This window comes from Phycodurus eques, chromosome 16 (genome assembly GCF_024500275.1).
Source record: "Phycodurus eques isolate BA_2022a chromosome 16, UOR_Pequ_1.1, whole genome shotgun sequence".
Taxonomy (NCBI): Eukaryota; Metazoa; Chordata; class Actinopteri; order Syngnathiformes; family Syngnathidae; genus Phycodurus; species Phycodurus eques.
The window spans coordinates 12,250,162-12,273,489 of NC_084540.1; the positions used below are offsets into that span (position 1 = coordinate 12,250,162).

The following is a 23,328-nucleotide window of genomic DNA, read 5'->3' on the forward strand; positions in this document are numbered from 1 at the left end:
TTCTGAGCCGCTTCTCCTCACTAAGGTCGCGGGCGTGCTGGAGCCTATCCCAGCTATCATCGGGCAGGAGGCGGGGTACACCCTGAACTGGTTGCCAGCCAATTGCAGGGCACATACAAACACGGTGGACGACTGGTTAGAGCGTCAGTCTCACAGTTCTGAGGACCAGGGTTCAATCCCCGGCCCCGCCTGTGTGGAGTTTGCATGCTCTCCCCGTGCCTGCGTGGGTTTTCTCCGGGCACTCCGGTTTCCTCCCACATCCCAAAAACATGCATGAATCTGAGACTCTAAATTGCCTGTAGGTGTGAATGTGAGTGCAGATGGTTGTTTGTTTGTATGTGCCCTGCAATTGGCTGGTAATCAGTTCAGGGTGTACCCCGCCTCCTGCCCGATGATAGCTGGGATAGGCTCCAGCATGCCCGCAACCCTAGTGAGGAGAAGCGGCTCAGAAAATGGATGGATGGATGGAAGTTCACGTTTGTTTTTGTTTTTTTATAATCAAACACAATCACACATTACACTCACAGTTTTTATGGAGCCATTGCTGGCTTAAGCTAATTCCAAAGCTTAACTGTTGCCTGTGAGCCTTTGTTAAAGGGCTGATCTGACAATCCGTAAATGCCAGGCGGTCACTACACTATTAGCAGGGTTGTGTGTGTGTGTGTGTGTGTGTGTGTGTGTGTGTGTGTTCGTGATGGCATCAGTTACACTGAAAATGTCAGGCCCGATTCTGTGTGTGGATGTATGTGTAGATGAGAGAGAGGTCAAAGGCAGAGGCAGAGCAAAAAAGGATGGTGTGAATGTTTGGGTTTGTCTAAAGTTTGTTGTCCAGGTGCCTCCAAGGCCCTATTATTATCAGTGAAGTGTGTGTAATAAACTGCAGCCCCTCCCCTCTGTTTTCTCTTCGGTTCGGTTGGATTGAAGTCCTATTGCAGATGATTTAGCACTGAATTGATCCCCACAAACAGAACATTCTGGACGGTTTCTCTCTTGTCATTCGCACTCTAAAAACAATTTGATTCCACACATATGTTGTCTTTATCCCTTTCCTTTTGTCTGATGCTCCTTCCTTACAGTAAACTGGATGCCTTCATCTATGATGCCGCAGTGTTGAACTACATGGCTGGCAGAGATGAGGGATGTAAGCTGGTGACCATTGGCAGCGGGTAACCGAACCGTTTTTTTTGTTTTTTTTACTTTGCCCAGCTGTATTGACTAACACTTGAATCTATTTTGTTTCCCAATTCGGTTACATACTTAAATAATTATATACTTTAGTCATTCTTTATTTTTCTCTCTTTAATTTTACACAAACACATCCCAACACCATCTTCATAAAGATGCTATCCATTGTTATGAGGCAATACAAAAATTAACATCAACTGTACCTCATGTGTATCTTTTCTGTGTATGTCCAGTCAGAGTGGTTGCAGTTGGATCAGTCAATTAAGTTTCACGGTATTGATTAATAAGGCTATCAAGCTTCACCGACATGCACCAGGATGCGAATTCACCTGCGTCTATTGACAAAAACATTAGTTCATAGAACACAGGAGTTTGCATTAAAGTTCAAGTTTTGAATGCGTTACCACTGAATAACTTGCCAGTCTAATAGTTAATGCCCAATCAAATTTTTTTATTAAAATTGAAACTTATTCTTATTATATGCTTATTGTTCATTTCCTAAATGGTATAGCTGTATGCACTCTCACATAAACATACTGCAGAGTTGCTCAGTAGTGCCTTAATCATTGTTGGAAATATTGGAGGAAGATTTGTTTGGGAGCTGTAATCTTTTGCCTTAGTACTCCATAGGTGATTTGTGACACCACCTTTACTTCTTTTCTAATCCAATGTCATGGTGCCACTGGTGTCAGAAGAACTGCAGGTTAGCTCAGCAGCTGCTTCATTGTCAACATATCTGACACGGAGGGATTAAACGCTTCGATGGAATACAATTATCACTGGCCCTGACAAGAAGTACATAGCGTGGTGAATGTTCACGCTGAAGCAGCAATGTAGAGTAACTTGACATGAAATAACAGTTTCAAGATCATTTTGGAGGCTTCTATCAAAGACCAGCATTGCTGTCATTGCCATGGCGACCACTGAACACCTACATTCGTGATCTATAATACTGGTTAACCAGCCCGGACACAACTCTTTTAACAAATGTACATTTACTGTTGTTGATTTGTACAACTGTAGGGGGAGCCTTGGAGCAAAACAGTACAGTATGTAATTTGATTTCCAGTGCATGTTTTAGTAATCACTATTCACTTGCTTTGGTTAAATATACTTAAAATACAGAGAGAATCCGGACCAATCAAGTCAAAAATGATTATTAATAAAATATGTCTCTGCTTGTGTGCGTACCTTTGGACCTTGTTGCATTCAGGTACATCTTTGCCACCACTGGATATGGCATTGCTCTCCAAAAAGGCTCCTACTGGAAACGACAGGTGGATCTGGCTATTCTGGCCATCATTGGAGATGGTGAGAAACAATCACAGGACTATTCACACATGCCAGTAGTATGGCATTAAGACTTTAGGGAGCGGATTGTACCATTTCTTGCCAGCGTTGTAATTATTTGACACGCAAACACACACATACACAAACCAAATGCCTTGTCTGCTGACAACACAAAGGTGAAGCAGTGAAGTATAAATAGTCATTTGATGTTTTATTCTGGACACAAAAGGCTGCTTTCAAGAGAGAGCAAAGTGTGCAACGTTTCTAATAGATTCCTTTCTGCAGTACGAATTCTCTCTGTTTGTATATGGACATTAGCTGAATCATATTTTTTATTACCCTGGCCTTAAGACCAACAAGAAAAAAATTTCATCTACAAATCAGAGATGAATGAGATACTTACAATGTGTTTCATTTACATTTATATATAATTGCACACTGACCTAAAATACTGAAAATGTTGGTGTTACTAATCTACTGACTACTTTGCATGGGAATCAAAAAATGGTTCTTTTTGACAACCGGTTCCAAGTAAATAGATTCCTAGGAATTGTTTGTTTGCTTGCCTGACAATTCCATTATCAGTTGTTCTAACGTTGCAAATGAGTAATGATGTCTATGCGATATAACGATATATATTGTAGTACGATGTAAAAACGCTGACCATACGCTATAACCCTCTATCGTTTTAGCCCTATCATTATTTTAGATAATGACTGAAAATGCTGCATTATTCACAAAAAATATATATTCTGCTTGCTCTTGTAGGTCAAAGTATATTTTGAATACCCTTTGTATAGGTTTATACCTTCACAAATATGTGAGATCAGGCCGGTGCCTAGATTAAAACCCTAACCTCCAAACTTTGAGGCATATGTGCTGACCACTAGCTCCACCGTGCTGCCATCCCTTAATTATTTCCACAACAAATTAATTATGTACTTATTTCCTGGTAAACAATGGTCACATCTTGTACTTTGTGTTTATGTTTAAGGGTTTAGGGTTAATACCCTCAACAATTCATCTAATGCTACAGAGGGGGAATTGAATGGCTATAAATTATTAGCAACTGCTTTTGCTCCTCTACAAAAAAAGCTCCCTGGCAAGCATTAAGTGAATGTCCTAAACCTTTTATTATAATCTAAGCATGAAAGCATTTTCTTTGACTAAATGATATCCTGTTTTTTTTTTCTGCAAGGCTTAAATACTTCAGACTTTATCAAACATTTTAAAGTGGTCTACCTCAGAGCACCGAGTTGCAGCTCGAGTTTTATAGCTTGCTTTTAATTATAGCCGGGCTCCTAATATCACAAAGGATTAAAAAGAAAGGAAAACACAGATAATTAAGATCTTTTTTGTAAAAAGTTTAAGATGTATTAAGTTTCCAAAGTGGCGATTGCTGTGTTTTGAACTGATGCTAAAACAATTATGGTTTTAACACATTATATGGCACTCATTCAGACATTCATCAGAGTACATAAGACATTGGACTATTCTCCTGCCCGATAATGAGAGTTATGAAGTCAATGGGTAATAACCATTACAAATTGTCAAGTACTGTGAGTTTTCTTCTTTTGCCTGTTTGCTAAGGACTCAGTGCAAGTCCCTCAAGGACCCCTGACTTCGAGCACCTCTCATCTAAAGCATTCCAAAGAGGGATTAAGTTGTGCTTTCTTTCTGTGCCTCTCAGGTGAAATGGAAGAATTAGAGGCTCAGTGGTTGACGGGCATTTGCCACAATGAGAAAAACGAAGTGATGTCAAGCCAGCTGGATGTGGACAACATGGCGGGGGTCTTCTACATGCTAGCTACTGCCATGGGGCTCTCACTCATCACTTTTGTCTCTGAGCATCTCTTCTACTGGAGGCTCAGATACTGCTTCACAGGAGTCTGCTCTGGCAGGCCGGGTCTTCTCTTCACCATTAGTCGGGTAAGAGCATGTTGTGGTACAGGAGTTTGACAAACATCTCTGCGTCTTTTTAGAGTTTTTGTAGGAAATTCTTATATTCATCATTCAGTTTTATTCAGAATGTATGTACCAATGTAATGAAACTGTACTGTACAACCTTTTGGCCAATAGTGTAACAACTGCAGTGATACAGTAGCTAATGGTGGAGGTAAACTTGTCAGGTGACAGAATTGTGAGTCACTTCTTTTATCAGCGGGTTGCACGTGTTGCTGATCAAGTTTCACTATTCCAAACAGGAGAGCAAGCTGACTGCTGTAGAAATGCATGTCTTACAAAAAACACAAATACCCAATGAACACACATACAGCCACATCGTGGGCCCTTGGGGGTTGAATGTTTTTGTCGTCAATGCAAAAGCAATGATACTCGAGGCGATGTCGACAAATTGACGACATCTTTATTTTTTAAGCTGTAAACTCGTTATCTGCACAGCTGATTCTCCCCATTATAGATTTGCCTTCCTGCTGTCCCCAGGTGCAGTCACCCGACGTCCCGTGACTTGCTCATCCACTCACATTCAGACATTTGCTCATCCAATCACATTCAAATACCTTCACTGCCTTGCAGACAGTCATACATTACCCAAATGTCTTGTGTATAATGTGCACCCATGTATAATACGCACCCCCAAAGTTGACATCAAAATTCTAGAAAACCCTTCTACTTACAACCCCAATTCCAATGAAGTTGGGACATTGTGTTAAACAAAAACAGAATACAATGATTTGCAAATCATATTCAACCTATATTTAATTGAATACACTACAAAGACAAGATAGTTAACATACAAACTGATAAACCTTGTTGTTTTTAGCAAATAATCATTAACTTGGAATTTTATGGCTGCAACAGGTTCCAAAAAAGCTGGGACAGTGTCATGTTTATCACTGTGTTACATCACCTTTTCTTTTAACAACATTCAATAAACGTTTTGGAACTGAGGACACTAATTGATGAAGCTTTGTAGGTGGAATTCTTTCCCATTCTTGCTTGATGTACAGCTTCACTGTTCAACAGTCCGGGGTCTCCGTTGTCGTATTTTATGCTTCATAATGCGCCACACATTTTCAATGGGAGACAGGTCTGGACTGCAGACAGGCCAGTCTAGTACCCGCACTCTTTTACTACGAAGCCACGCTGTTGTAACAGAATGTGGTTTGGCATTGTCTTGCTGAAATAAGCAGGGGCATCCATGAAAAAGACGTTACTTGGATGGCAGAATATGTTGCTCCAAAACCTGTATGTACCTTTCAGCATCAATGGTGCCTTCACAGATATGCATTGGGATTAACACAGCCCCATACCATCACAGCTGCTGGCTTTTGAACTTTGCGTCCATAACAGTCTGGATGGTTCTTTTCCTCTTAAACCCGGAGGACACGACGTCCACAATTTCTAAAAACAATTTGAAATGTGGACTCGTCGGACCACAGAACACTTTTCCACTTTGGATAGGTCCATCTTAGGTGAACTGGGGCCCAGAGTAACCGGCGGCGTCTGAAGTGTTCCTTAGCCCATGTGGTGATATCCTTTACACATTGATGTCGGTTTTTGATGCAGTGCCGCCTGAGGGATCGAAGGTCACGGGCATTCAATGTTGGTTTTCGGCCTTGCCGCTTACATGCAGTGATTTCTCCAGATTCTCTGAACCTTTTGATGATATTATGGACCGTAAATGATGAAATCCCGAAATTCCTTGCAATTGTACATTGAGAAACATTGTCCTTAAACTATTCAACTATTTTCTCATGCACTTGTTCACAAAGAGGTGAACCTCGCCCCATCTTTGCTTGTGAATGACTGAGCAATTCAGGCAAGCTCCTTTTATACCTAATCATGGCACACACCTGTTCTCAATCAGGTTCTCTTTCACCTGTGGGATCTTCCAAACAGGTGCTTGATTAGCATTCCTCAACTTTCTTTCTTTTTCTTCTTTTTTGCCACCTGTCCCAGCTTTTTTGGAACGTGTTGCAGCCATAAAATTCGAAGGTAATGATTATTTGCTCAAAACAATAAAGTTTATCAGTTTGAATGTTAAACGTCTTTGTAGTGTATTCAGTTAAATATAGGTTGAAAATGATTTGCAAATCGGCGGCACGGTGGCCGTCTGGTCTGGGGTTCAATCCCCGGACCCGCCTGTGTGGAGTTTGGATGTTCTCCCCGTGCCTGCGTAGGTTTTCTCCGGGCACTCCGGTTTCCTCCCACATCCCAAAAACATGCATGGTAGGTTAATTGAAGACTCTAAATTGCCCATAGGTGTGAATGTGAGTGTGAATGTTTGTTTGTTTATATGTGCCCTGTGATTGGCTGGCAACCAGTTCAGGGTACCCCGCCTCCTGCCCAATGATAGCTGGAATAGGCTCCAGCGCTCCTGCGACCCTTGTGAGGATAAGCGGCTCAGATAATGGATGGATGGATGATTTGCAAATCATTGTATTCTGTTTTTTTTTTTTATGTTTAACACAACATCCCAACTACATTGGAATTGGGGTTGCATTTCAGGATAGAATTACTTATTTTATAAGTGACATTTGTACATTATTTCCACATGCTTGAGGCACCGGTGCCAATTTGCGGCACGGACCCACCACCTGTTGCTGTTTGCCAAAACATGTAAATGGTGATTAATCAACTTTAAGCTATAATTGCCATTGCGCTGTGGTAAAGTAGACATGTCGAATAATCGACTGATCTATTCAAACCCTACTGGGGACATGGTTTACAATAACTTACAGTTTCAAAAGAAACAACTCTAAACTTACTCTTTACTCCCTTCCACTGCATTAATATTTTAAACTAAATTTTGCACAAGCAAAATAAGAGAGCAGACACCACAGTGCTTTTTGTAGATGCATGTCCATGTCTTCTTCTCTTAAGCATAACAAAGGAGAGTGCTGACCTATTTACTTAGCCAGAACAGCATTGTACAGTATGGTTACCGCGACTTCGCTCTAAAGGTTTGCTGCTATTACAGTACTGTTTAAATTCCCCCAGCCCCCCCACCAATCACTGTTTTCTTCCTTCCTCTCTGTGTATTTAAGGCATCTATCACTATTTCCATTGCAGGTCCTAACTTGACCAATCTCCCTGCTGTCTTTCTTGAATAATTTGCTGATAAATAATGTGACCACAACATTGTAGCCCAAGCGATTTTCCAAACTGATACGGGCCAGAGAGATGCCTAAAAGTAATTTTGATAACCCTACAAAAAAAAACATTGAGTTGGGAAATGTACAGTAATACTCTCTAATTAGAATAGGATTTTTTTGAAAAGGTGTTGTTTCGTGTGAACAGAATTTCTCACCCTCAATTACAGGTGTTTACTCATGGGATACAAAATGTCTTTTTCTCGCTCAACTTTTCCACTGTCAACTGTCAATACAAAATGCACTGCTAAGGTTCTAATGCATTACATTATTCTGTATCCATGTTTGCTATGAAATAAACATTATCTGGCTTCAGTGATAAGGATATTTTTGTGCTGGCAATGGGGCCGAGACTAGATTCATATTAAATATGCAAGGTTGTTTGTAGTGCCATAACCCCAATGAAGCAGCATTAAATTTTTTCTCTAAAAGCTGAACAAAATTCTTTGACAGAAGATGAACGTTCTTTGTGAAGAAGTCTCAACAAGTTCAATAGGCAGTGACTTGCTGAGTCACAGCCTATTGAATGAATTGGACACAGCATGTTTGGCTTAAAGTGTAGAAATAATAATCTTCTTATCTCTCCTCATTTTGTCTGAATCATTTTTATGTTCAATTCATTCTTGTCTCATTTCATGTTATCACATGACCTCTTCACATCCTCTTCTTTGTCTTTTGTCTTTCTTATGACTCACTCTTTTAACTATTTAAAATCTGTTGCCATGCAGGGTATCTGGAGTTGCATCCATGGAGTTCACATCGACATGAAGAAAAAGACAGATCTGGACTTTAGTCCGCAAGACAAGATGCTTAAGCTCATTAAGTCAGCCAAGCACATGACCAACATGTCTAACCTGGCTGGCTCTCATATGAACTCACCCAAACGTGAATTCATGCACTCAGCCGGCCCCATGATAATGGACATGATGGCAGAAAAGGGCAACTTCATTTATGCTGACAACCGAAGCTATGCTCCCAAAGATATGATGTATGGCGACACAGGTGACTTGCAGTCATATATTGCTACCCGCCACAAAGACCACCTGAACAATTACATTTTCCAGGGAGGCCAGCATCCTCTCACCTTGAACGATGCCAATCCCAACTCAGTCGAGGTAGCAGTTAGTGCTGACACGGTCCAGACCAATGCCAAACCACCTCGAACTCTGTGGAAGAAGTCAGTTGATACGCTCCGCTCGGTGCCACCCGGCCCCCCGCCCATGCCTGACATGCTAATGCCAGAGCCACGAATATCAATGAAGACACAGCGCTACCTCCCCGAGGATACAGCCCATTCTGACATCTCTGACTGCTCCAGCAGAGCGGCTTCCTACAAGGACCCAGAAATCAACAAGCACCTGAAACCCAAGGACAACTTAAAAAAAAGACCTGTGACTTCCAAATATCCAAGGGACTGTAGTGAGGTGGAGCTGTCTTACTTAAAAACTAAGCAGGTCAGTGGTGGACCAAACCAACTTGGGAGAGCAGGTGGAGAGAAAATCTACACGATTGACTCTGACCGAGAGATGAGCTTGCACTCAGACCCCATACACTACCGTGAGAGTCGTGGCCTTGCAGCCGATGATTTGGAATATCCTGAAATATACTCTGACCACAGTGATAATTATAGAAAATGTGATCAACCCATCATCCATCTGAACTCATCCCCGCTGCATCACGCAGATTCAGATCTCACAGAACCAACTTACTCGAAACACTACAGCATGAAAGAGAAAAACCTTTCCCCACATGAATCAATTGATCGCTACAAACAGACACACTGCCGTTCCTGCTTGTCAAAGGTCTCTGCTGGCTACCCTCCAGGAGTGACTTACACCCCTACAGGACCCGCCTCAGCTTCTGCCACCCGCTCACCATATAATCGATGTGAAGCATGTCTCCACACAGCGAACCTGTATGACATTAGTGAGGATCAGCTTCTTGCAGACCCCTTGGTCAGCCCCACCATGCACCACCAACAGCATCAGCAACCTGATGAAATGTTTGGCCTGTATTGGCCGCAAACAGATGGGCCACATGTCCAGAAGAGAAACCGCTTGAGGCTTAATCGTCAGCACTCCTTTGACAACATACTGCTAGAAAAGCCCAAGGATTCAGACCTGGGCCGACCAGCACGCAGCGTCAGCCTTAAGGAGAAGGATCGCTTTCTGGATTCTACATCTGACTCGCACTACGCAAACCTCTTCAGCATGCGTCCCTACTCTGGCAGACTGGTTGGCACCGGACCCAAATCTATGATGTTTAATCACAACCTAGAGGAGAGTAAAAGGAGCAAGTCCCTGTACCCGGCCCATGGCTCGGAAAACCCTTTCCTCAGCCACTCACTGAGGGACGACACCAGCAGCAGACTGATCCACGGGCGTAGCTCCTCTGATATTTACAAACAGTTGGCGGCGGCTTCGCCAGCAGCGATTCTTGGAGCACCCCCCATCAAAACGCGCAACGATGCAAACAATCTCCATTCTTCCGCTAAATCCACCACCTCATACTGCTCAAGAGATGGGCGGATAGCTAACGACATGTACAATAAGGAGCATGTAATGCCTTACTCTGCCAATAAGACTTGTGCGTACCCAGCCTCGCGTGGTGTCCTTAACTCAGCTCAATTCAGCAATAGACGGGTGTATAAAAAAATCCCTAGTCTGGAGTCAGATGTTTAGTCAGAAATTATATATGTTCTGCTCTCTGAGTTTGTATTATAATTTGTTATCCCCTAAGGGATGTCATAGACACACTTTTCTTCTCTTGACGTGTTCAGAAAGAACTTTCACCCATTTGGGTGTAACTGTACAGCTTCTGTCTTTGCAGGTGATATCATAATTGTCCATTCTCTACCATGTACTAATCAGTTGGCTGCTTTAGAAAGTACTTTGCCATTATGTGTCATGACATACATGTGAGATTAGTTATTGGCTTCATCATATTTGATGGTAAGCCTGGTTCCAGAGATGTGCTTTCTGGGGTGATTTGTCGTGATTGAACAAACAGAGGATCATCATGGAGGATGGCAATAAGATAAAACACAGGTTAAGATTTCTCTTTGAAACCGTCCTCCTGGTCTATATTTCTCCAACCTGCTGGTTTAGGATTCTTTACAGGGCGGCAGGACGCCACAATGAGCCCGTCCAAAAGTCTGCTGCTTATTACTCTGACAAATGTGACTATTGTGACACCAGGCAGAGTGCATTGAGAGTGAGATAAAATGGACATGAATGGGCTAAATGGCACTACCTTCTCCGAGCAGTTGTTCAGACCAAGCTTGGGAACAGTGACGGGAGTAGGGTAGGTGCTACCAATGAATAATGTTTACAGACTGACAGATCTAAAAAGACTAACCGACAACATGGTAGACAAGCAGAAAAGACTGAAGCAAATTACTGCTTTTTGATTCTATTAAATTTTAAGATTTATTAGCGGTTCTTTCACTAAATCCACCTGTAGGCTTTGAGTGTTTGCTTAATTGTTAGCACAGTAACCATTAGTTTTACACCTCTTTCCTACAATTGCTTTTAAAAAGCGTTGCTTTCTGAAAAACACCAATACAAGCAGTAGCTTCTTTTGCATGGGCTGTTTTTTTCCTCGTCAATGAGGAAAAACACGTACAATTAAGTACTTTCTTGTCTATGTTTCTATCTAAAAAATAAAAGGGGGGGGGCCTTTCCTGCCAGATGTTGTGGATGGACGTTTGTACAATCGAAACTTTGACCTTAGTAAATCATTGTCGTATTTAGAGGCTGCTGTTGCAATAGAGCAAGAATGGTGAACAAGAACACAGCAAATGGGTGGATAACAAGGACGAAAATCAAATGCATCAGAATTGTGGACTGGATGCATATTTTTTATTGTTCCATGACCTCCTTGCAGATGATACAGGGTAGTAGTTATTTTTTTGGGGGGGAAAAAAGGTGTGACTCCCCCCGTCCCTTGCTTGATCACATCACTAGGGTGTAGAAATGTTTCCCTTAATTTTGTGGATTTTTTATTTATTTAAATTTTTTTTACACACATTATCTAACCACTAGATAGTGTCGTGTGCTGTAGTTACCTCTTCTTGGTCATCAATTTATTTACATTCAGTCAAGCAGGGTTCCTGATTTATATTTACCGTTATATGTTAAGATTTATGTATGAGGTGAGCCGGGCAAGATGGTATGGAGCAAGTCTTGTGTGTGCATGGCAGCCCTTGGGTAAGCTTGAAGACACAAAACAATCATGCTTTTTTCATTTCTGTTGTTATTTTTGACACGGGTTACTGAAAATGTGTGCATATGCACACCATGTACAAATGACTGCACATTTCTTTTTGTAGCATTTTTCCTGTGCAACATGTACAGTTGAAAAAGACAAAACAAAATTCACATCTTATCTAACTTAGTGATTTGCTTAAAAAATGAAACACCCCAGGATGATAATTCTGTGCATTTTGAGGGAGCGTCAACCACAGCAACATAGTCATACACTGATTATTTTGTTGAAATATAACCCCCCAAAAAAACTTTTTAAAAGAAATTTCATAGCAGCAGCAAACAATACCAAAACATTTCTCAATTTGACATGTCAAGGTCTTCCAGTTTAGGAGGGAAAGAGGGGATTGTGCTCATGAGGAGGTTGTGACTGATGTGCAGTTTCACCCCTCACCAAAATGTGCACTATAACAGAATGAAGGATGTTTTTAAATATCCACAAATAGAGCCTTCAGCCACCCTTTGATGAAAATGCTTTTATTTATTTATTTTATTTATTTATTTTTTCCCCCTCTTTTTTTAAATGACTGCATTTGACTGCATTTCAGTTGATGCTCAACAACCACATCATATCACCCTCTCTTACTCTTGGAGTACTTCCTTTCATTGCTTCAGCTTAACCCACTGACTGATGAGCAACATGTCCTTAATTTTTGTTTGGATCTTATCTGCATATTTATTATTAACATATATATCTCCACATGCTGCTTGTGTGAGTTGATGAGTGAACCATGTATATATATATATATATATATATATATATATATATATACATATCAAACAGCACCCTTGCATTTTATTATGGACTCATGGCAATTTGTTCGATTCTTTCTACTTTTGCAGAACTGTCATGTAAACTGATGCTGTTTTATGTTGGAACACACATGCACCCTTGTGATGACAACCCTGCTCTTTTTAATGGCAAATGTATTTTAATTACATTTAATGATAAATAATGAGGTGATGGCATGCAACCCCAGATATAACAATGTTTTATGTTTCTGTTTCGTTTCATTTTGTCATGATTGTTATGATCACTAATGCTTTGTAACCAGGTGTGAGTATATACATATTTGAGATAGAGAGGGGGGAAAAAGATTATCTATGTTTAAAATAATGACACTGCTGCTCTTTTGGGAGAAGAGGTGTTTTCCGACTCACTCATTGGCATGAAGGGTCATCATCCGGCCCGGTTTTGCCCAATGGGATTACAGGTCAGAGGTCAGGGCTTGGTTTGGCATGGTGGGAAATCCTCTCTTCTTCCATTGCAGGTGAGAATTTAAAAATGTATCACCAGCTCTCCTTCTCTCCTACCACTCCTTCATGTATAGTCAGGACTTCAAATGTGACAAATTTAAAAAAAAAAAAAAAAAAAAAGCAACCCTCGACTTTGAGTCTGTTGTCCCTCCAAAGATATGAGACCTCTTACTTTATGGTTTGCTGTAAGAAAAGCTTTTTTTTAACTTGTTCATTTGGGTAAACTACAACTTCCTCAAAGACTTTCAATGAACTATTTTGAATATACTTAAACAATTACACCTGTAAACATCACTTGTAAATTCATACTGGAATACATCATCATGGAGAATCATAAATGATAAAGAGTGAAAACAATATTTTTTGTGTGAATTTCACAGGAACTCTTCTGTGCACTATCTCTCTTTGGCTCTCTCTTTCTCTCATCTCTTGCTATCTCTCTCTTTCTGTAGAGCGATTAGAATAAAACTTCACCATTCACAAGATTTGCTGTCCTGTCACAATTGACTCAATGTCTGATTGACAATATCTGCATTTGTTACTTGATGCTGAAGAATTATTTTACAGAAAACAAGGATGAAAAAAAAGAATTTTCTTTTTCCCCCACAATGGAAGAATCTTCTACTTTTACCTGTTTTATTTGAGTTACTAGTAAAGCTGTTACTGTAATAATTTATATTTAGCTCATTATATATTTAGCTCATTTATATTTAGCTCATTATGTTGGCACCCTTAATTGTATCCTATAGCGTCTAACATATACAGCCTCTTCCAAAATACTGTAGATTGAATTGTACCAAATTTGTATCATCGGAATATTAGAATATAAACTAAGAAAAAAATGTTTGTCATCACATGTAATTTAAAAAGAAATAGAAAAGGTCCTATACTGTCATAAAGACACCTGAATATTTTGTTACGACCTCCATTTTTATTTTTGTTTTTATTTTTTTTTAACCATTGAATTTAGTCATGATTTCTTTTACTGACAATGGATTTCGAGAATTTGTCTTCTTACTTTGGAACTGACATCTCTCCTGGCCAGTTTAAAGTATTAAATGTTTCCCATCGGTACCATTTTTGTGTGCTTTGGATGCATGGTATTGTCTTCAACCCACGAGCTTCCTCCCAAACCTACAGAAGCTGTTTTACAGCGGTTAGCACATTTCTCTCTAATAGCGCTCGGTAATCCTCTAAATTCATGCTTCCTTTCATACGTTCAGGTCCTCCACCACCTGAGCATTGCATTGCTGTGTACAATATACCGGTGTGTGCATTGCCAAAATACCTTATATTTTGGTTTTGGCTGTCCACAGAACATGTTTCCAGATCAACAACAGGGATTAGTTGAGGTGCTCTTTGGAAATGATGCTGGGTCTTTGAAAATATTGTATCCATTAGTAGTGAAGCCATTCAGAAATTACAAGTTACTTCTGTTAATTAAAAAAGAGGTTTGTATTTTGACCTTTAAACTTATAAGTATTAGTATTTGCAGTAGTTTGTATTTTGTCTATAGATTTGTTTTGCATTCTCTCACAACACATGAATTTAGTTAGCACATCTGTCTCACAGTTCTGATGACCCGGTGTTCAAATTTGGCCTCGTCTGTGTGGAGTTTGGCATGTTCTCTCTGTGCCTGCGTGGGTTTTCTCCAGGTACTCCGGTTTCCTCCAACATCACTAAAACATGCATGGTAGGTTAAGTGAATGCCCGTAGGTGTGAATGTGTGCGCAAATGGTTGCTTGTTTCTATGTGCCCTGCAATTCGCTGGCAACCAGTTCAGGGTGTACCCCGCCTCTCGCCCAGTTAGCTCCAGCACAGCTGCGACCCTAGTGAGGGTAACTGGGACAGAAAATGGATGGATGGATTTTACAGTGCTCTTGCCCAGATGGAATAGAGTAGCATTTGAGTCCAGGACCATATCTCTGTATTGGTAAACTAGGGTTGCTGTCCCCCTTTTTAAGAAGTGGAATGGCAGATGTATTTCAACGATAGGAGGATCACACTCCCTTCTTCCCTGGGAAAGTCCATTTGAGAGGAGAGTCTGGCTGTCAAAACTCAGATTGAGAGGAACAACATATTTTATTGACCTGGTTGAGGAACTTTATTTATTTATTAATTTATTTATTTATTTGAAGCACTAAACATGTATTTTGTATAATAAGCATTCAAATGCATCCCTGGCGATATTCTGTGTGGGTTGCTCCAGGAGTACAGGTTAACTACTGGGTCATTCGGTACCTGTACAGTTGAAGCAAAAGCTTAGTTTGCAATTCTGAAATAAGTCAAACCCATACATGGTGGATATTAGACTCAGTCAAACTCAGTCAGTCGGGGCCAAACTCCTCCCTTCATCCATGCTCAACTCTTGATCCTGTTCAGGGTCAGGGGTGAGCTTGAGTGTATCCAAGCAGATTTTGAGCTAGAGGCAGGATACACCCTGGACCTGTTGCCAGTCAATCATAGGGCTATATCTATGGGCAATTATTCAATTGACCTACATGCATGGTTTTGTAATGTGGGAGGAAGAACCTAGAGAAAACCAATGCAAAAGAACATGCAAACTCTATAGAGAAAGGATGATGTGGTTTTATTTCCATCAATGAACTAACTTTCAGAAGTGAGAAGCAAATTGGAGGCCATGGCTCTCAGTTGGAAGAGAGTGGATTAAAACCTCTGGTTTGTGAGTGAAATCATTCCTCAGTTTGAAGATCCATCTCTCCTTCAATCCATTCGGAATACCGCTTATCCTGTTCAGGGTCACAGGGTGCTGGAGCCTATCCCAGCCGATTTCGGACAAAAAGCTGCGAAACTGCTCGCCAGTCAGTCACAGGGCACATATAGACATGGACAACCACTCACACTCACATTCACATGCACACCAGCACTGAGCAGGAACTGAACCCATGCTGTCTGCGCTGAAGTCAGGCGAATGCACCACTACACCATCAGTGACTCTCAGTTTGAAGAGTTTAAGAGTAATTCACACCTGTCATGTCTGGTATGGTTAAACATGCTCTACTAGTGTGATGCACTTGGTCAAGTGTGAATGCTATCCAAAACCTAACGCGTGCCAAACAAGCAGCTCGAGCCTGCTTGGTCGTGTAAGTCAACTCTGGTATGGTTGACTGCAGCGCAAATGTGAATGCTGCAGACACTGTCCAGCATTAAAATTGCAACAAAAAGTAAAGAAAATTCCCAGATATTTAACAGTAAATATTAGTGATGTCTCTCTGTTGCTTGTATCTGTCAGTGTGTGTGGGTGAGTGTTGCATGGGTAGTTGCCCTGAGGAGGTACTCGCACATGTTGCTTTTTAAAATAATTCTTTGAAGATTTTGGTGACATCTCAGCTGAAATAACTAATAATAAAATAATTGACATATTTGACGCAGCACAAAATATTTTTGTCTGGAAAATTAGCATTTTGTTACACAACGTCACAAATGCTGTCCAGTCAGCTTGTGACTACATACAGTGTGTTTTTTTATGTTTTTTACTGCACATCCTCTGGTCCAATGATGAAAATGCCAATGCAGATGCTAAGCATACCATGTACCTACTACTTCATGTACTACAAATGAGAACACAGCCAAAGCAACCCTGGGTCTTGCTATGTTGTTTGGGAAGAATGGACTTTTTAGGTTGGCAGTCGCTGTGCCGGACTGCCGAGCTGAGGCAGAAAGCAAAGCTTTCAATTTCCAGGTCACTTTATGTTTCCACCCTCACAAATTTTGCGTAATAACCGAAAGGACAAGATCTTGGATCATAGATGCAGAAATGAGATTTCTCTTTAGGGTGTTATAGCTTGCCCTTAAAGATAAGTTGAGGAGTTCAGTCATCTGGGAGGGACTCAGACTTTTGTTACTGTACTCGAGGAGCCGGCACTGTGACAATGAGACAGCATGCTGTGACAATGCGAGAGATTGCGTGATCTCCCAAGGCGAAAACATGGCGGCGCCTCTTGCATCGACACGGAAAAAGAAGCGACTACTAGACAAATTCTTTCACAATCTTTTCACAGTCTTTTTCCTTTTTTAGCGGCAGTTTTTTGCTTCGTTCTTTCCTCTTTTCCTTCACCAGCTTCGCTAACATCGGTAACTCACAGAGAGCCATTTGAGATTCTCACAGCTACGTCAATGCCAACTTGTCTGTCATGGAGAATCCCAGCTCCCGCTGCTGAGCAGCCGCTGAAGAGAATAAAGGCAGATTCATCGACTTCGAAAGACAATTTACTTGACTCGACAGAGTCGCAGGCTAGTGTCCTCCTCTCAATGGACAAGAAATTGTCAATTACACTCGACTTGCTTCACCAAGAGATCACGGAACTCAAAAACAGCTTGGAGATCACACAGCAACAGGTCAAGGAGCTAAGATTAGATAATGCTGCGCTCCAATCAAACATGATTCGACGTCAGCGGAATTACAAACTCTCCGATTGGAATATAAAATCATGAAAGAAACCACGCTGGACATTCAATCACAAAGCATGCGCAACAATCTAATTTTCTCAGGCATTCCAGAAAACACACCGGAAGACCCCAAGGTGCCGATTTAAAATAAATAAATAAATAAATAAAATAAAATACAAACAAAAAACAAAACAAAAAAAAAAATCATGATGACCGCGCTCAAGATACAGTTGACAAGATTACCTTTCACCGTGTTCATCGATTAGGAGGCCCTCGTCCAGGAAACCGTCCCATCATTGCAAAAACACTTTTGAACACTTCAAACAAAAAGTGTTCGTGAAATCAAAAGGTTGTGAGCTCAAAGGGACTCTGAATGAATGACCAGTTTCCCAAGGAAATCAACAATTCCTTCCTGTACCCGTTGATGAAGAACCACCGTGAGAAAGGCAAACGACCGTGGCTAGTTGTCGACAAGCTATACATTGACGGTCAACTGTTTCGTTATGCCAACGTCACCCCCTGGCTCTTTTAGTACTTCTTCTGATCTGTTGTCGTTATTAATTGTCAACAGCTTCCTGTATTGTGTTTCATTCTTTCCATTTTTGCTTTGACAAACAAAAGAACGGAATCACGCATGTTACCAGTATGAATTCTCACTCCTTTCTGTTTTCCTGCTCTGCTTGTTCCCATCCATCCATCCATCCATCCATTTTTCATTCACTAGGGTCACGGGCGTGCTTTAGCCTATCCCAGTTATCATCGGGCAGGAGGCGGGGTACACCCTGAACTGGTTGCCAGCCCATCGCAGGGCACACACAAACAAACAAACAACCATTCGCACTCACATTCGCACCTACGGGTAATTTAGAGTTGTCAATTAACCTACCATGCATGTTTTGGGGATGTGGGAGGAAACCGGAGTGCCCGGAGAAAACCCACACAGGCACGGGGAGAACATGCAAACTCTACACAGGCGGGGCCAGGGATTGAACCCCAGTTCTCAGGACAATGAGACAGACGCTCTAACCAGTCCTCCACCGTGCCGCTCTGCTTGTTCCCACACACGCTAAACACACAATTCTCACAAAACTCTCCTTGTCTCCTCTCTAAACAATTACCACACACACCATATTATCCCCTTATCACTGTTTGTTTTCTATGTTCTATGTTTTTTTGCTACCCTTCCATGTACCCTGGCTTTGCTGTACTTAAATATATAATCCTTATCACCCTCTTTAAATAACATTTATCAACCCAATACCAAATAATTTCCTGAAAACCTTCGGAAAAAACAACAACAACAAAGAATACATAGTATCCAACCTATTTAGAATTACTATACACGCACCCATTATAAGTCACACTTAACCTTTATCTCATGGAATGTCAATGGCATACTATTAACAGTCCCTATTAACAGTTGATCGAGGGCATTAAAAAAAACGTTAATTCAATTATGTTATATTCTTTGATACAGCCACATTGCTCCACACATGACAAACAGGTCTTTTACTTTAGTGAACAGACAATCTGCCTCCTACCTGTCTCGGAAGTTAACCATTTTTTTCTTTCGTTTGGCCATTTTTGGGAAGGGGAAGTGTAAGTGTAAATTTGCTCGAGGAGACTGGTAGCATAGTTGCTAACGACTGCAACAGGGTAGGGGTGCTCTTAACTTGTCCGCCAATTCTGCAATTATCATGGGAGGCGACATTAACCTTATGCTAAATCCCCTTACATTGGTTCCCTGCGGCCTCCTCTGGGTGGCCGGTTTTCGGGGCGCCTCGGTGGGGCTGGTGGACTCCTGGGCCCGACCCTGCCTTTTGATTGGGTGGATGGGGTCCTCAGCTCCCGCGATACAGTCACAGCAAGTACAGGACACTTTTGGCAGACATTGTCCGTTCGAAACAGTGTCAAATTCACTTGCATGTGTCCGCAAGCACACACCCCTGGGACTTATTCATTGGGTGCTGGGGCCACTCACTTATTGCGACAAATAACTTATGACTATGCCTACAGTATCTATTAGGTATCCCCTCACTCACACTCTGGTCCTGTAGATGTTTATAATTTACATAGCCACTCCCACCACACATCAGTTGTACAGCCGGGTTCACGACCCTTGTCCTGCCTTCTTCTCCTGTCCTCGTCCTTTCCTATCTTATCCTGTCCTTCCCTCACAGGGTGTAGCACTACTGCCCCATACAAGACTCATATCTAATGTGTCATTGTTCAAGGTGTATAATGATTTACTTTCCGAATCTTGTTTACAGCTATTGCTTTGTCTTTTGTTGTCTTCTTTTCTCACTCCCCTCTAGAAACCTTGTTCTGATCGACTTTGATTCTCAATAAATATCCATTAAAATACTAAGAAACCACAGTGGCAGCTTAAAAAGTCCACTCTGACACAGTAAAACTGTTCCGACATAAAAGGGATACAGAGCCTCCTTTCTGAATGACCTAACAGCCGAAAAGGACAAAAGGAGAAAAAATATAAAAAGAGTTACTGTTCCTCCGCATTGAGAGTAGCAAGCTTATGTGCCTTGAGCATCTTCCTACCTCCTTACCTTGCATTGCCCCTGGGGAAAGGTGTGAGGAGAGCTTGAGGCACAACTAGGACACGCTGGAGGGACGCTGCTGGCTTGGGAACACCTTGATGTGGCCTTTTGTGAACTAGAGAAGAGGCCCAGGAAGAGCGAAGTCTCGGTGACTGCTGCTCTCGTGACTTATACTCATCCACTACATATTGTTGGGTGAAAAAAGTGCAATCAAAAAAAAAAGTATAAAAAGTATACTTATATAAAGTAGTTCAAAAGGTGGTAGAAGAGGTGTTCGAGTCCATCAAGGTCTTAGGGGTGTGACCTCGTATCAAAGTTTTGCTCACGTGTGCATGTGTGTATTTCATTGTGTTCGTTTTATGTGTGTCAGTTTAACTGAGCATCATGTTGCCATTTGGGTTAAAGCTCCATTTACCATCTGCCTTATTTGTTCCTTCCTTTCCATAAGACAGATGTCTCTCTCTCTCTCTTCATAAATCGTTATATCCATCTGGTCTCCTTCTTCCATTAAGCATTTTGCTCTTAAACACAATTCCTTGTGTGTGTGTAGCGCTTATTGACTTTCCATTCACTGACACGCTCCTCTATAACCCTCACTCCAACTGCTTCTCTTCTAGAATAACACAATGATAAAACACAAATTTTTTGACTTTTTAAGTTTGACGTAAAATTTGTTTTATAGCATTGTTTATCATGGTATAAAAAAAATGGACTTCTTCATGCATCATTCGCATCCATGGCGGCCTAGTGTATGCAAAATTTGAAACAATATCCAGAATAATATATCTTTTTAAATGCATACATCTTTGACAGCTTCAATCAAAATTAAAATGCAGGGTATTTTTGTTTTGTTTTGTATCTAATTAGATTAGATTTGCACACAATCGTAGTCAAGTTTCAGCATATAAATATTTTTGAAAACAGAATTATAAAACAAGAAATCTCCCTTGTGTTAAAGGAGTTCAATGAGCCAATAGACCCCACACAGGCTCAATAATAAGCCAACTTTTAATTACCATGTTAATGGAAGTTCTATGTTACCCCCATGGTTAATTTTGGCTCACCTGCCAAAGCAAAGTTATTTTGGGGCCAGGAGTTCTCCTGTAATTATTATGCTTTTAACAGACTCTCAGTTTAAAAGCACATAATGGAAGTCAGTGTGATATATATTTCTCATGAAGATACCTTTTTAAATGTCTATGAAGGGGGAAAACTGTTTTTTTTTTTTGATGGGATTGTGAATAGGTGTACCTAATGAATGAGTATGTTGCTGTTGGTTTTAGTAACTAAGTTTAGTGATGACTTGATTTCAAAAGTAACTAAGTTAGAAAAAAGTAACTCTTTAGTTACTTTCAGCAGCTGCCGAGTGGCAGAAATATCACTTATCCACAGTACAAAAAAAGCATGGGGTTAACCGTACCCTTTACTTAGTAATGTACGTCACACAAGTTACAGAATCATGTCATCAACATAACTTAAATATTAGTGTAGTTGAAGCCACATTAAATCAGAATCAGAATCAGAATCATCTTTATTTGCCAAGTATGTCCAAAACACGCAAGGAATTTGTCTCCGGTAGTTGGAGCCGCTCTAGTACAACAGACAGTCAATTTACAGAACACTTTGGAGACATAAAGACATTGACAAAAAACAATTGTGCAAAAAGATGCAGAGTCCTCTAGCACTTAGAGCAGTTCGAATGACTAATATTGCAATAGTCCGGTGCAATGACCATTGTGCAAAGGGCGCTGAGACTTCAAGGAGTGTATGCGGTTTAAAGTGACGAGTAGTGCGATCATCTGGGACAATGTTGGTTGTGCAAATGTTACAGATACTCCTCAATCAGTGTGCAAATGGAGCAGATGCTACTCTGGCATGAGTGGCCAGTATATGCAAATAGTGCAGCATGGCGAGACAACTACAGTGAGTGCACGAGTAATACATAATTGGCCCCACAGAAATGTGACAACGAACTCAAGTCAAAAAAATTTCCAGCTTGTTCTAATGGAATTATAGGTTAGGTGTTTAAGAAGTTGATCGCAAGAGGGAAGAAGCTGTTGGAATGTCTACTAGTTCTAGTTTGCGTTGATCGTTAGCGCCTACCTGAGGGAAGGAGCTGGAAGAGCCGGTGACCGGGGTGCAGACGGTCCGAAAGGATTTTGCACGCCCTTGTCTTAGTTCTGGCAGCGTGCAAGTCCTCAATGGTGGGTAGGGGGGTACCGACAATCCTTTCAGCAGTTTTGATTGTCTGTTGCAGTCGGAGTTTGTCCTTTTTTGTAGCAGCACCAAACCAGACTGTGATGGAAGAACACAGGACTGATTCGATGACCGCTGTGTAGAACTGTCTCAGCAGCTGCGATGGCAGGCCGTGCTTTCTCAGAAGCCGCAGGAAGTACATCCTCTGCTGGGCCTTTTTGAGGACGGAGTTGATGTTGGTCGCCCACTTTAGGTCCTGAGAGATTGTAATTCCCAGGAACTTGAAGGTCTCGACGGTTGACACAAGGCAGCTGGACAACGTGAGGGGCAAATCAGCAACTTAGTGTAGACTTATCATGCCAACAGAATACAGTAAGTTCCTAAATGTAAACAAGCACACCATTCTCAGTACACTGCCGATTGTGGTCATTGAAAGCAACTGTGGGTGTGTGTCTGTGTGCCTTTTTGCGCGCGTGTACCTAAACGCGAAAGTGAGTGACGCACACACTATTGCTCCCACCACAGTAGTTTTGATGCGAAGAGCAAGAAAACTTGTTTTCTTACTACGTGACGTCAGCCGTGCAGCGTGTTCAACCAGCTCACAGACGAAGTTGAGAGTTCTCACTTTTCATTGTAAATATTATTCAAGCTAAGTATTGGAAGTCTTTCAGTGAGTCAGTCCTTACCCTCCATGAACGACTGATGATTGCACACTCTGTATGAATGATTAACCCCCAATGCATTGCGTGTTTAACACACCAATAAAACTGTATTCTTAATGTGTAAATAAAAACGTAACAACAATCAAATACACGTTTTACTAAGGAAAATAACTAAAATAGTGTGGCAACAGCGAAATCGTGCATTTCTATTGCACTTTTATGGTACTGCGCCGTCACTGTGCATTGTGCAATAAACAATCACTTCCAAATCGCTTTCTTCTACTCGTTGGGGAAAAGAGTGGTGTCGGTTAAATGTGGCTGCACATTTGTACTGCTCTTTGATTGATTCACCAGCTACAGATTACGGTTTGGTGAGAGACATTGATGATTCAAA

The 23,328-nt window shown here is 41.2% G+C and overlaps 1 protein-coding gene across 1 annotated transcript in view; it reads left to right on the forward strand.

Moving 5' to 3' along the window:
* grin2aa (glutamate receptor, ionotropic, N-methyl D-aspartate 2A, a) overlaps positions 1-13,238 on the forward strand; it is a 160,849-nt gene extending 147,611 nt beyond the window's left edge. Inside the window, exons 12-15 of the mRNA XM_061700021.1 lie at positions 1,077-1,166; positions 2,399-2,496; positions 4,166-4,404; positions 8,318-13,238. Coding sequence (XP_061556005.1) covers positions 1,077-1,166; positions 2,399-2,496; positions 4,166-4,404; positions 8,318-10,270 — 2,380 coding nt within the window. The 3' untranslated portion in view covers positions 10,271-13,238. The remainder of the gene's footprint in view (positions 1-1,076; positions 1,167-2,398; positions 2,497-4,165; positions 4,405-8,317) is intronic.
* The last annotated feature ends 10,090 nt before the right edge of the window (positions 13,239-23,328 follow it).